Genomic DNA, 14,905 nt, shown 5'->3' on the forward strand with positions numbered 1-14,905 from the left:
ATGTCATTTTGGAACTCTTAGATGAAGGCCTGAAAAGCACTAACTCAAAATCAAGGGGTCATGTTTGCTGAAACATGTGCATATTATGACTCAGTACCTAATCATCACAAATCATGATATATTTGGGTCCATTCGCTTCTCTTCCCAGAGCAGAAATAAGCCGATCAACACATGATCAGATGACTTACATGATGTAAGGAATTTACCAGTATGGGATAACTTCTCACAGCTCTTCCTGCATATTTGACATATAAGTAAAAACAAAAACGCAAGGGAGAATGTTTATGAACCTTCTCCAAAGAGCTCAAAACGTAAACTACTTGGCCAGCTTACAAGTTTTCTATATTTTTCACAACAACTGGATTAATATCTAGCTGGCTAGACCAGTTATACCACTCCTCAGGTGGTGTCTTACAGAGTAGAAACCACTGTTCTTTTTTTATGACTTTTTTTTTAACACCAATTCATTTTCTGACTTACTGAACAGAGTAGAACTGTCTGAATGAACTGCCTAGAAGAAGGTACTTAAATCAATAAAGAACTTGCATATTCTTCTTTACAATATTTATTTTGAAGTTATCTGTATCCCGTGATCAGAAGGTATTAAATTATAGGACAGGATTTCATTCCCATGGTAGTAAAAGAATCTTGAATCTTAGTCACTGAATCAATTCTGTATCAACATAAAATCTGTCAAGTGTGGGCTGTTTAGAGTGAATCCTACTACACGTGCAGCAGCCAGGCTAACGCCATCCTCTGTAGACAGAGGGTGGCATAAAACTTTGCACCAGCTGCTCCTTTTACAGAAATTAATCAAAGACAATGTGTTCTCTAAGTGGTGGCTCTTAGATCACTGACACAGCATGTCAGGATTTACAGCTACAAGGCACCAAAGCATCACGTATTACTACAATGAAACCAGTACTGGAACAGATATAAAGGGTTAACAGAGTAAATAAAATATGGTTACTTTTTATGTCGTCTAACTGTTATAGAGGCATTTTCATAAATTTTATCACAGGTTATCTGGTTGGGGTTTTTTCGCTTCCTGACTCGTACATGAAAGCTACAATTAATAATAATGAACTCCAAACACTGATGGATTTGGACACATCCTGCTCTGGAATCTAAGCAGATATACAGAGAAATTAGTCTCTGCAGGTATTTGTGAGTGCATGGATAGAATTCGAACTGCTTGATCACCTTTGCAAAACAATACCAATGGCTGCCTTTCCACATCTGCAAGGTGCCTGCTACCCAAGCTGATTTTTAGAAGCTTCCTACTTTCATTTTTCACACGCAAATACTTCATTCTATTGAAATGAGTACTTAATGAATACTTTATTAATTTTTCAATGAATTAAAAAATAATCTGGCTAATTTTGGTTCATTTTTTTTCTGTAGCCAGCAAACCACTTTCACACTGAGAACAATCCTTAAACTGTTACGCTATGACTCCATTTAATAATGGCAAAAAGACACTCCCCCCAAAGGTTCTTCCGAGAGAAACAGCAGGAGAACAAAAAGCATTTGGAGAACCCTACAGACAAGATAAATTAGTTTTGAAACTCTTAAAGTCATTAGCATATTCATGAATGTTGAGTATTCTACTTACTAGGTCATTCATATTTGTCTGACTGGCTGGATGAATTTCTTCCAAGAATTCTAGCACATAGAATGTGTATCTGTCCATAAGATGAACGCCAATCCCAAGATCAGGTTGATGCTTAAAAAAAACACACAGCAGTTACCGGGCATTTGCAGGAGAACTCAATATTTAGGAGAGGGAACAGAATATAATAGCATGTTATAAAAGTTATTTTGAATGTAAGATATTTACATATCTTTATGTACATATATAATCGAATAAATCATTATATTGAACTATAAATAAGAATTTGTTCTTAGGCAAATTACACAAAGAAAATGACTAGCCATGAAGAAACGTGTTGTTGACAAGCTGAATAATACAGTTTATCTTCATTTTTCTAGACTATACCCTGGTAATCTGCATGTTTGCCAAAAAGCAGGGAACCCCTTCTTCTTAATGGTCCAGTACAGGGTTGTGGGCTGCCCTGACCTTCGTAGAACTTGGAAAACAGGGCTGGGAGAGACACCTTATCTTACAGCACTGTGTGGGTTCAGGTAATCCTGACCTGCTGATTTTGGACTGGCTAGGGTCGCTCTCCTATCATGCCTTCTGTAATTCAGCTGGGATATAATTCCAGCAGGTGAAAGATCATGGGTATGTTTTTTGTGTATCAAGTGTAAGGAGTCCTAGATTGAATATTCCCCACACATATCTTTCAATAGTCTTCCCATAAAATTTCTTCCTCTCCTAGGCAATGCACGAATCAGCCAGCAAGCACAGAAATCCGTCGTTAGCCTTGTTCTTTGGGACAGCGCACAAAAACAAGCAGGAAAAGTACACTTAGAAGTTCTGTCAAAACCACACTTGGCAACTAAATACGTGACACATTCAGCCATTAGTAGGGAAATTTTTAAGTTAAAAGTCAATAGGACCTGTGCTTTTAACTTAGGCATTCTGAAAATTGTCTTCAGGATCACAAAAATCTACTTACTGATAAAGAATCTTCTCCAACTTGGCTGCTAGCCAAGGCCATTATATTAGGTGAATAAAATCGTTCATACATGGATGCTCCTTGACAGGTATCAATAATGAACAACAATTCATTGTACCTGAAAGAAATAAAACAGCCTCCTTACCCATCTCTCTTTAAATTGAAAGAACATATACATACTTTGCTTTTTAGTTACCAGGACAGCTGCTAGGAACCTACAAAACAGAAGAGTTCACACTGACTGATTGTAAAATCCAAGTTTAGTCAAAGCAATACATTTGAGCAGCTGTAACTGCAGGAAGCTCAAAACAAAAATTAAAACTCTTCTTTCTGAATGCAAACTTTCATGAAATTTTATGGACAACAGATGGTATCGCTGCTGAAGGTAAGCAAGGCCTACTGGTAAGACTTCAGGCATATTTGTGAAATACAGTATTTAACCTCTAAATAATGCTTTTTTCTTACCTTCTTTTCTGCCACATTTGTTCAAAGGCATCAGCAAGTTCTACATTTGTGATTTCTTCAGAATCCTGAAATTTTAGGAAACCATTTCCACCATGGCCTGACAGAAAAAAATCGGCAGTTAGGGAACTATGTAGGGTAAAGGAAGATATACAGCCTGGTTGACCATTTTTCTAAAAAAAGGCAAACACAATTCTCTTTGTCCACAGAGACTCCAACAAAAAAAAAAAGTACAGTAAGAACACTACACATACATCATTTAAACTGGAAACTATACTTGCTAAGTACCGCCTTACAGTTTTTTTCTTAATTAGCATGACGTGCTAAAGAAGGAAGAAAAATCCTTTTGTTTGTTTGGACTCCTGATGAGATTTCATGCTTTCAAACAGGCCCATCCAATTGAACAACAAACATCAATATATTGTACACAGAAACCTGTAATTACCGGTCATATATATTAGAATATTGCTTCTGTCATCAGAAAGGAGACGTTTAGATCGCGGTGTGCTTGGTGGGATTCTTCCTGTTAATACACGCAAGAAATTTTCCACAGTAACCTATGAATAGAAGCATAAAGTAATTTTCTAAAGAGAAAAATATTGATTAACAACTTTGGGTTACATAAATTAAATAAAGAAGCATTAAAATATGCTGTGTATCTAACCAGATGCAATATTGCATGGTATAAACTACATCAACAGACGTTTTCTGTTTAAGGTTTTACTGCAGGTTCACAGTTATATGGTACCTTTTATTTCATCCCACTAACACCAGCCTGTTGCTTTATTATATCCAATAAGTCTACTACCACTATAATTTCTAAATAATTTTCATTGATCTGAAAACCTGTCAGTGTATAGCTTTATTCTACCAAAGCTGCTCATGTACTCACAAAATGCTCTAAACATTAGTGTGTGTTACCATGGAAAAATAAAAGTTTAAGTTCCCTCTGCAACTCAGGAAAGGAAAAACAAGATCAATTTTGGTTACGCAAGTCTTTGAGTGATCAGGTAAGACCCATCTGGATGGTGATTATAAAACATCCCATAAAACACCACTTCCTCTTCACGCAGATGTACACAGCTCAAATGCCAGCAACAAATCCATACTCAGGAAAAAACATGATAAAAAGAACATATCTCTATTTCAGTGCTGTATCTTCTTTATACAAAGCTTCAGAAATATAAAACATCTACTGTATACTTAAATTTGCTCCTATAAACTTTAGTAATTATTATATAGCTGTATTAAACCATGCAATTGATGTCCAATTTAAGATCAACTGGTAAAGACACTGTCTGTTTGAAGGAATATTACACAAAAATGAAAATTTGATAGAAGGCAAATTTCTACATTGTAATTACTTTACAGTAAAGATTAGGTTATGGCTTTTGTTTTATTTTGATAAGAGCATATGCTTAAGATCAGAAATTTAAGTAGGTCTCCCTAATAAACATTTCACTTGTCCGAAGCTTCACAGTGCTGTTAAGTGTTTGCAAGATGAGACACTGACCAGCCATTTCCAAAGAAGAGAAATTTCAGTAATATGTGTGGTTCCTAGCATATACAAGGAGTTCCATATATTGTTTTAACTGTGGAGATTCAGTATTTAAAATGGCCAACAGACAACACATTTCTAGTATAAAAAATTTCAAACACAAAACCAAGCATCAAAGGGGGGAGGTGTGTGTTTTAAATGTATCAGTTGCTAATAAAAGCCCAGCCCGAAACCAGTAATGTGAACAGACAGACTTCCTCAGACTTCACAGACATTGTATAAATCTTTAAACCAACACTAAAAACAAAGACCCAATGATTCATAATACAGTTACCTCATAGCTTCTGTAATCGACTTCCACATCATCTCCATAGACGTTTAGCTCCATGTTTTTATGACTAAACACAGTAGCTGGTTTGGGATTTCTGGGATTACATGCCATATCATCTGCTAGCATCAGGACAATGTGACTATGGAAAATAAGACAACACCATTTCAGCCATTCTACTTTCACATAACAGTCAAACAGAGATTACAACAACACTGTCCCACGATTATAACAATAGCTTATAACACTAGGAAGATTCCTGGAATTGTAAGTGAAACTTTGCTTAGTTATACCCTATTTCCTTACGTACATCCTCACTACTATAAAGATACCACGCATGGAAATGCAGCTAGCTGTTATTTACCTACAGGACTAAGTTAAGCCAAAGACGAGCACAAGAGTAGTTGACATTAGCAACTTTATGATGCAGACTTGCCTGGACCTCGGCTGGCAGAACTGTTTATAAAAAATCTGGAAATTTTTATGAGGCACTAAATCATTTCATGCAGCTCCACAGAAGAAATCCCAGCCTGTTTGTACCTTCTCAGAGAGACCAATTAAAAATATTATGACAGTGTTTAATTAAATGAGGAGCTCCTGAACATTTCTCAAACCATTATACTACACATTATACGCTACTATACGATTATCTGTGTTGATGGAATTTTTCTGAAGAACACAAGTGAGCTGACACCATTTTGCCTTCTTCACAGTACTAGGAAAAAAAACCCCAGCATTTCATAGTACCAAGAAAAAAAGCCAAACAAAACAGCACATTATAAAGCTGTTCCAAATTACATGCAGCCAAAGATCTATATTTTACCTGGCAGGGTCAGGTTTGGGTCAAAATACGAAATAACAAGTAGCCACTAGAGACTGTTAGCACTAGGAAGAACGTGCCAGAGGTGTCCGGAACAAAGTGAAGTCAGTCCTTTCCTTGGATAACCCTGTCTTGGATACAGTTTCTCCTGGACTGTGATCTTTGCCTTCTCCCAAACAATGCTTACACAAAAGGAAAGCTCTGTATCCTGCAAAGTACGCTGCTAATTCAGACACTCAGGCATACAGTTATAAATTAAACAGTGTCCTGCTATTTAAACACCATTCCTGTGCTTGTCATCGTTCACCTATACATCTGCATGAGCACTTTTAAGAGTAAAGTTATTCTTTATTAAGTGCTGCTACACTCCAAACTGCACCAAAAAAAAAAGATGAAGACAGAAAAAATGAGAGAAATGCTGTCCAAAATAACATAAGCATAAATCCTCAAAAATAAAGTAAATTATTTCAATGGGAATAAAACGCTGGCATAAATATGAAGCTGCAATGACAGAACCCAGAGGAGGGCAAGTACAGAGGAGAAAAAAGAAATGAAGAAATTTTTTTTCTCCACACATGCACAACAGTACAAAACTATTTTTAACAAAGAATATAATTAAAAGGGAATTAGTTAGAAGCAAGTGTTGAATATGCCTTGCAGATTTACTGAAACACTCAGGTATACACCCATTTTTTGTATTACACTCAGAAGAGAATATTCCAGACTAAGCCTTCTCTAGACCTACAGCTTAGCACTGTATTTTTGCTAGGAATATGTCTCTTTAAAAAAAAAATTATAATCACACCTCACTCAGTAAAAGGTTCTGCACAGTAGTAGTACAGCCAGGGGTGCACAAACACACCAAGTTTGTACACTGTATGAGATTCTTAAAAGCACATGAAATATCCCACAGTTAAACTAAACCACTGTGTACAAGTGGTTCACACGTGCAGCAAACCACGCTAGGTGTTAACTTGTAGATTAACTGTTCAGCCGAAGTAATCTAACCATATATTATATTGATGCTATTTTCATGATGTAAAACTTGCACTGCATAACAATTCCAGGAATCAAAAAGAATGTCTAGATTCATTCTAGCTTTTATTTCAGCAGAGCTTTTCTTTTATGAATTGGAGCACTGTGCCCACGTGTCACCAAACAAGTGCAACTTACAGTTATAAAACCACAAATCCTTTTCCAAATCATTTCCGTTGTTGGATGACAAATCTATTTAAACGACCAAACTGACACAGTTCCATTCAAAATGAGGTTACGCACAAACCCCTCCAAAAAAAGCCCCAACCCCAAGAACCATAATAAATGTTTATTTTTAAGATGTGATTTGTGGTTTTTGGGGGGTTAGGTGTTTTTTGTTGTTGTTGGTTTGGGGTTTTTTATTCTTATCAATATTTTGCATGAAGTTTTGCAGCAAAGAAAGAAAAACAAATAGAGAAAGAAGTTTGTCTAAGGGAGAAACCCACTCAAATCCATGTAAAAATTGCTGCAAATGAGGAAAAAATAGGCTCTCTGTAGGTCTTCCCCAATGTCTTATTCTTGACCTTAGCCTAAAGCATTGCTGGTTTTCTGAAATTAATTTCCAGATCTTTGGATATGGACAAGAAACAGATCAGGCTACTGAACAACAGAAATGTCCAGCCATGCTGTAGTTTTTGCAGTACTTTAAAACTGCTGCCTATTTTGACCTTAATAGTGACGATGGATGGATGCAGAGAAGATGAAAGTTCTCAGGTAAGGGTAGAAGTAGTGAAAGAATTTCTAAGGTAGTGTCAAGGGCACCTATGCTTCAAAGACTATATAGGAAAGAACACAGATGCTTCTGAATGAGATGTGCAAACAGCAAGCTGTATTTCTGTGGCTTTCAGCCCGTAGTGCTTAGGCAGTACAATCCTTTGGATATATACCCCCCAAAAATTAGGTTTCAACATCTCCTCTTTCAAAAACCAACAGGTCTTTACTGAAAGAGAGGTCAGGCACTGGAACAGGCTGCCCAGGGAGGTGGTGGAGTCACCATTCCTGGAGGTGTTCAAAACACGTGTAGACATGGCACTTCAGGGCATGGTTTAGGGGACACGGGAGTGTTGGGTTGGGGGTTGGACTTGATGATCCTAGAGGTCTTTTGCAACCTTAATGATTCTAAGTCACACTTTTCTTTTTAAAAATAAACACAGGGAACAGGATGATACTGCCACTGCGTTCACAGCTGAGTGAAAGCTACATGGGGACTCCAGACACTACAGTTTTGAACTAAAAAAATGCCATAAAATTTAATCCAGTAGATTATGCATTTTGCAATGATGGAGCGGGTCATACCTCCTTAGGCAGGCATACTTGAGAAACTACCAGTCCTTTAAACCAACATTAAAAACCACGACCACCAGGATTTCTATAGGAGCCTGTGGATACATACAGGCTATTATTCAATGGATGTTGGTGCCTAAAACTTGCTTCCACGTTTCTGGTACAAGTAAACTGCATTCCAAAACAGCTGGATGGAACTGTGCCAATACCCTAGAACTTCCAGTAGGAACACAACAAAAAGACACTTCAGAACAGTTCGTTCACCTTCCCAATCCTGTTGTCAAAGAACGGATACTATTTTAACCATTGTGCTATTGCTAAAGAAGCACAATTTGATGGACAAAGCTTCTGGCTTCTCTAAAAACATCAGGAAAAATGGATTTTTCAAGGCTTCTATCAATATATAGGAGCTGCTTTGTTTGGGGCGTTTAGAGACTCTCTGTGTGGTTGCAGACACGGAAGTTTTACATTTTAGTACAGCTAGAGTTGCTAACATCTCCGTGCTGAAAGGAAATTGAAGTATAGCAAAAGCCATATCTCAGAGTAATATTGTCATTGCTGAATGCATTTATTTTTCACATTATGCTTTCACCGATTTTAGTGCCCAGATAGCTCCTCAGGTTCTTACTCTAATTAGCCTATTCCAACTGAAGTTTTGTAATATAACTTGATGCTTTTCCTTTCAAACAATATTGCCGTACTTTTCAATACACTGATGTGATCACATCCTTCCTTTTTACTTTTATCCTGTTAAACTGGATAGAGATATGTATTTTTATACTGCTTCAAACAACAAGAGAACTTCAATAACACATTTGCAAGGAACTGTATTCACCAAGATTCCCTCACCTATCAGGAATGCCCAGTCTCTTGACACTTCTGTACACTGAAAGAGTATTTGCCACATGACGATAGTTAAACCAGAATCGAGATGTACACACCTTGAATTTTTAAGAAAAAAAAACAAAACAACACACATTAAATAGTGTAAACAATAGAAATTGACCCAGCACATTGCATCAGAAGACTGTGATTACAGGAATATCAACAAACTACTAACAAATAAGAAAGAGCATAGCAACACCAAGAAACTCAGGCTTCAAGCTATGTAAATCTGTTGTACCAAAGCAACAAATGCTGAAAACAAAAGTTTTTAAAAAAAGTTCTTAACATACTGACTCATGAAAAAAAAAGTCATAAAACCCAACTAAGTATAGAAAGTGGCACTTTAGGGAATAATTCGGCAATAGTAAGTGATAATTTTTTCATTTGCTTTCTCCATATCAAAAGGAAAAAAAATCAAAGGAAGAGTTCTCATCTCAATAGCAAACCCATTCTGGGAGCATTCTTGCACAAAGGCGTACATGAATTCATGCAGAAGCCACACACAGGGGAAAACAGACTGAGGACGCTTGCATTTAAGGAGTCCAATATAATAAAGGAAGAGCTAAGTGAGCTCTAACCAAAGTCTGAAAACAAATTCGCGAAATTCTCAAAGGATTTCAGGTTCTACTGTTCTAACAGGAGAAGGGCTGGGGATCAGCCATTCCTGTACTTAAACTATTCCCTAGGTCAGATATTGTTTAATCTATTCTTTAAAAAAAACTCAAACCAATGAGATTTGAAAAACCTTCAGAGGCAATCTGCTGTAGTTCCTTACTAGCCTTATCAATGTCCTTGTGTTTAACGTCAGTTCGCTTCTTTTTGTTTGCTCCACACCAAAGACAGCAATTCTCCTTTGGAGAATTTTTCAGCTTTAAATGTACAGCTCTAATTTAAATAGAAACATCTTTAAGTTACACTATATAGTATCTTTTTCTCTAGCCTCTTCATAAAAAGAAATGAGTGGTAGCTTAAGTAACAATAAAAATTCAGCCTGAAAGGATCCCCTTGTGTCTCAATCATCCCGTCAGTTAGGAATTTCAAAAAACCCACAGGAATCAGGCCATAAGAATATTTGCCTTTCAGCAAGACTTAAAGCTCTGAAAACTAACTGGAGCCAATCTAGCTGTGACATTTCAAGACATTATTATCATCTGCCCCTTTTCTCCATTATCTCCCTTACAACACAGTGGAAAATGTGTCTATGCTTTAAATATAGCTATTCACACTGCAGCATATTAATTCAAACAACTGATGAGGTGGAATTGCAGTACAATCCCAGGCTTGAAGTGCCTGATAGCGGTAAAACCCTCCCTATTTTACTGCTTAAAAAATTAGTAGCAATTGTTATAAAGCTTAATCATGAACTACTAAAAAATTTAACCAGCAGAGAATCTGTTGGAGACTCAAAGTAGAGCTCCTTGGACCTAAATTTCCACTTTCTTTGTGTGTTTTTATGAGTACTAATAAAAGCCCCTATTTGTTAATAGTATTAAAGTAGTGCTTGATGTTTTAATAGTTTCAAGTTTCTACATTACAGAATATAGAAAATATTCCTTCTAATTAAATTAATTACTGTTAATTTTCCTTTTATATTGCTCAATTTTAGTATCTGGAAAACAAACAGCTGCTACTGAGTAATTACAATACTATTCTGAAACAAATTAGTCATTAAGACCTGAATTGTGATTAAGAACCAATCCTGTAGCATGATTCAAAGCTAATAAAAGATTCATGGCAAAGAAAAAAAAATCCTAGGATAAGAACAGTTAATCTCAACATTACGTTGCCTAATTTTATTTTATTCTAAGCCTGTTATCACAAGTTAACAGACTGAGTAAGAACAAAAATCACAAATAAATTGTACCTTTCTGGCCAAAGAGATATACTTCTCTGATAACAGAATTAGTTTTGTTCAATATGCAGTATGGTAATTTAACTTTTTAAGTTTTAATGCTGTCAGAACTTTTGTTTTTATGAATCCTGCCGTGTAGCTAGACGTTTTGAGTGCTTGAAATGCAGTCACACTGAAAAGATAATTTTATTATAGCTTAATAAATTTGCAGGCACAATTTCAAATTTATTAATTTCCAAGTCTTTCCAAGTATTTCCATTTCCTTCATTTCCACTTCTTTCAAACGAACAGAATTCTTGAGTGACTGTTGCAATTATGGCTCCTGATGAAAAATTGTCAACTTTATTGGAAGAAAACAACCTGGACTAACCACCCTTACCAGAACTGCCCAGTTATTTGTGTGTCCACTTCTGAAGAACTGTTCTGCTTGATCCTGAAAGATTGAGAACATAATTAGATGTTTTTCAGCAATAAGAAAGAAAGTTCATATTTTTGTTGTTTTCACAAGACAGTGTTCAATTCATGTTTACCACACCTTAACACTGAATAAACCTTACAAAAGCTTCAAAAAAGGTAGTTTTGCTTATTCTGTTTTGCACATTTATGCAAGCTAATTTCTCCAAATCTTTCCCTGAAACTTGCTAAATAACAAAGGAGAAAGAACTATTAGTCACTTTCAGCTTGGTTACAAAGCCCACACATCTCTATTCCAAAGGACACTCCGAGAACAAAATAAAATTATTTATTGACCTACAGTTTCTTCCTTAATGAGAAAAGAGGCTTGGATTAATTTCTCTTTTCATTGTTCCTCCCATCTTTTCAAAAGCAGATAAATGATTCTGCAATTTTAACCCATTTTAAGTCCAAGGCAGTTACATTTATCATCCAAAATCAGGAACTATGACAAAAGCAGCCTTCTCTATAAACTCTGCTGTCCATAGTTCCTACCATGCTTTGCAGGGGAGAGGGCCCTTCTTTAACAGATAGCATAAAGCGGGACACAAGAAGGGGATAAGACTTCCCAAAGGTAAGTGAACGAGTCTAGCATGGGACAAGATTCCACGCTTGCAGATTCTTAAGCAGACTCTGTTAACGCGCTGAGTGGTACTGGGCTGATGCCTGGGGTCTCACAGAAAACACACACTAAAAAAAAAGCATTTGTTGAAATATATGTGAAGCAGAGCGGGCAGAGCGAGGCGGGCCCGGGGGAGGGCCCCACGGTCGGTCTGTCCGTCCGTCCGTCCCCCTGCCCACCGGGGAACGGCTGCGCGGCGCGGGGCACTGCCGGCGCCTCACGGACTGCGCCCGCCGGAGCGCACACAGACCCTGCTAGGGCGCCTCGGGGCGGCTGCCTCGGGGCGGCTCCCTCGGCGCGGCCCCCAGAGCGGCGGCGGCGGGGCGGGCGCTGCCTGCGGAGGAGAGGCGATGGGGGACCACAGAGCCTCCGGCGCCGCCCACCCTCTCCTCTCTCTCTCTCCCCGCCGGCCGCTCCCACCAGCCTTCGTACCTGGACGCCGCTGGCGAGCGCTGCAGCGCAGCACCCCAGCAGCAGCGCTGCGGCGGGCAGCGCCGCCGCCATCTTACCCCGCCTCCTCCGCAAGGCTCTGGCCGCCGGAAGGCGGGAGGCGGGCGCTGCGCATGTCCCGCGCCGCCACCTCAGGGCGGGCAGCGCCGCGGCAGCCGCTCCGCCGAGCCCGCCGCCTGCCTTCCCTCCCGGCGCTGAGGGGAAGGCTGTTCAGCAGGAACAGTGCCCCTGCCCTGCGCCACGCCAGGCGCTTAGTCACGTATCGGAGCTCCCCCGGCCTCGCCAGCCCCTGGAGAGCTTGCTGTAAACTCGATCGTTACAGAGCTGAGGCAGTAACGGTAGCAGGTGTCGCCGTTACTTGAGAACACGTGTTCGTTGTGGCTCTGTCGCGCAGCCCTACCCAGACCTCGTCCATCCCTTGGACTGGCCTAGCTGCTGGTAGAAAACAGTGGCTCCGCAGCTTGCCTTTGGCTCGGGAGGCTCCTGGAGGTGTCACGGTGGCTGTTTTTTCAGCCTTCTACCAAAAATATGCTCCATCCACGGGGCTTTGTTGAAGTTACCACAAGGGTAGGGCAGGGCATGGGCTGTGCTGGCTGAGCTGTGGCCTCAGGCCTTGGTGGCTGCAGGGCAGAGCTGCCTCGGAGAGCGAAGGGCAGAGCTGGGGAAAGGGACCACCTTTGGTGGGGAGGAGAAGGGATTTAGATCCCCCTGTTAAAAGTAGACCTGACAAAAGTAGATCTTTAGTCAAGATGCCTTGCAATAGCCTCACGCTTGGCACAAACATCCCTCAGAGCCAATGAATCATCAGATTTTTATTTCAATCTATTGAACCACTTGGTATGATTCTTTTATATCCACTAACTCATCCTGTCAGCACCTTTGTTCGATTGCCTGATGCCTTCCATTAGTGAAGATTCAGAATCTGCCCTGAACCATGGAAGCTATTTCCTGCTGCTTGTACTTGTCATCAGTAATGACTTTCTCAGACAGAAGCATATTTCCATGTATTGATGTTGGAATTTCAATAACATCACGTTTGCTGTTTGAAAGCATCGCTGGTTTCCTCAATAAAAGTAATTACCTGTGATTAGATCACCTTTTCTTTTTGTGCCTAAAGCTAATGAACTTCATCCCTTTCAAAGACTATAGCCACCAGCTCCTGTTGTGCCTGAACATATCTCCTGCGTGAGCCTTTTATGAACCTACGGAGCAATGCTGTGGGTGTCTGTCCCTTGGTGCCTGCTTGTAAGCTGCACTGTTTATCTTCCTGCTCCAGAAAACTAGATGAATTTAAGACTAGGACCAAGCTTAAGCTTTTTCCTTGCCCTTTCAAATGCTTCCACTTAGGTCTCTGATCATTCTCAGATGTGTTCAAGTTGGGTCAGTAATTCTAAAGGATAGGCAGCTATCTTTCAGGGCATGTACTCATGCAGTTTTATAAACTGGTGAGTTGGTTACATGCGCTTGGACTTGGATAGCTCCTCAGTACCTTTCAGCTCTCACGTGGAGTTCGTCAGAAAACACGTGGCAAATACAGAAGGTCTACACTCTTTGACAACTTCTTTCTGTTAAGCTTGGTTCTTTGCTCTTTACCAGTTACTACATGCATTTTGGTCAACAGCTTTTCCCGTAGAAATAATGTCATCAGCTGTATCCTGATGATGCACTTTTGAATGATGCAAAAGTCCTGATGTTTATACCAAATGAAAAGATAGGTCTAATGTTACCAAAAGGTAAGTTCAGCTTACCGAGAAACATTCCTGACATGAGAAGCAGTAAACATCTTTCCTGTAAAAAAAAAAAAAACAAACTTAAAAACATCCAATTCACTTAAAAAACCTCCTAAACCTTCTAAATTTGTATCACAGGTGACCTTAATTTTGTCCTTCTCTGGAATACTTGACTTTGTAGTTTTAATAACATTCTTGTCAGGTCACTGTGTATGATTTGCTACATAAGAAAAAAAGAAATGGGAAAAAAAAAAACCCATCCAAATTACTGCCATGTAGCATTGGAATGATGTAAACATAGGTTATCACCTATGGACTCTACAAACAGCCATCTGCTACTTGTGCTGAGCAATTAAGAACTGTAGCAGATTCTCCTTACATGAAGGATCACTTGTAGGGGATGAGACATTTAAAATATTAGGTCAGAACAGTTTAAGCACACTTGCCCAGTCAATATTGCTGCTATTTCTCATGGGTTATATGAAGTTGGTTTTGCTGGCTCTTGTAAAAGCACAGCTGCAAACTCATCAGTCTTGTGTCGCATGCTGTCTGCTGCAGCATGTGAGCGATGCTTGGATCAACTACAGTCACACTGCAGGTGTTTCTCTTCGATTTGAGGTGTTCAGGTCATACCACTGCCTTTCCGACCCAGGGCAGAGAGCGCACTGAGTTAGGGCAAACTCAGTTTCACAAGCTCATTGGAATATTCCAAAAGAATGGCCATTATTCCCTCTTGTTAATATGCTGTGCAATGCAGTGCATAGCTCACTTTTTTAGATCTGTCCCTGGTTTCCCTTCTGGATTCCCTTAGCCTGCTTGAGTTTATTTTGTAATGGATCTATTTCTTCTTCTAGTTCTGGCTTTCATTTCTTTACAGTCTCAGCCTTTCATGGGCTTCAGTATT

At 39.2% G+C, this 14,905-nt stretch overlaps 1 protein-coding gene across 1 annotated transcript in view; it reads right to left on the reverse strand.

Moving 5' to 3' along the window:
• PIGK (phosphatidylinositol glycan anchor biosynthesis class K) overlaps nt 1–12,363 on the reverse strand; it is a 71,309-nt gene extending 58,946 nt beyond the window's left edge. Inside the window, exons 1-8 of the mRNA XM_064455323.1 lie at nt 12,254–12,363; nt 11,126–11,179; nt 8,859–8,950; nt 4,877–5,012; nt 3,490–3,601; nt 3,048–3,144; nt 2,583–2,700; nt 1,616–1,726 (exon numbers count right to left, since the gene is read on the reverse strand). Of these exons, the coding sequence (XP_064311393.1) occupies nt 1,616–1,726; nt 2,583–2,700; nt 3,048–3,144; nt 3,490–3,601; nt 4,877–5,012; nt 8,859–8,950; nt 11,126–11,179; nt 12,254–12,325 (792 nt within the window). The 5' untranslated portion in view covers nt 12,326–12,363. The remainder of the gene's footprint in view (nt 1–1,615; nt 1,727–2,582; nt 2,701–3,047; nt 3,145–3,489; nt 3,602–4,876; nt 5,013–8,858; nt 8,951–11,125; nt 11,180–12,253) is intronic.
• Between the last annotated feature and the right edge of the window lie 2,542 nt (nt 12,364–14,905).

Source organism: Phalacrocorax carbo, chromosome 6 (genome assembly GCF_963921805.1).
Source record: "Phalacrocorax carbo chromosome 6, bPhaCar2.1, whole genome shotgun sequence".
Classification (NCBI taxonomy): domain Eukaryota; kingdom Metazoa; phylum Chordata; class Aves; order Suliformes; family Phalacrocoracidae; genus Phalacrocorax; species Phalacrocorax carbo.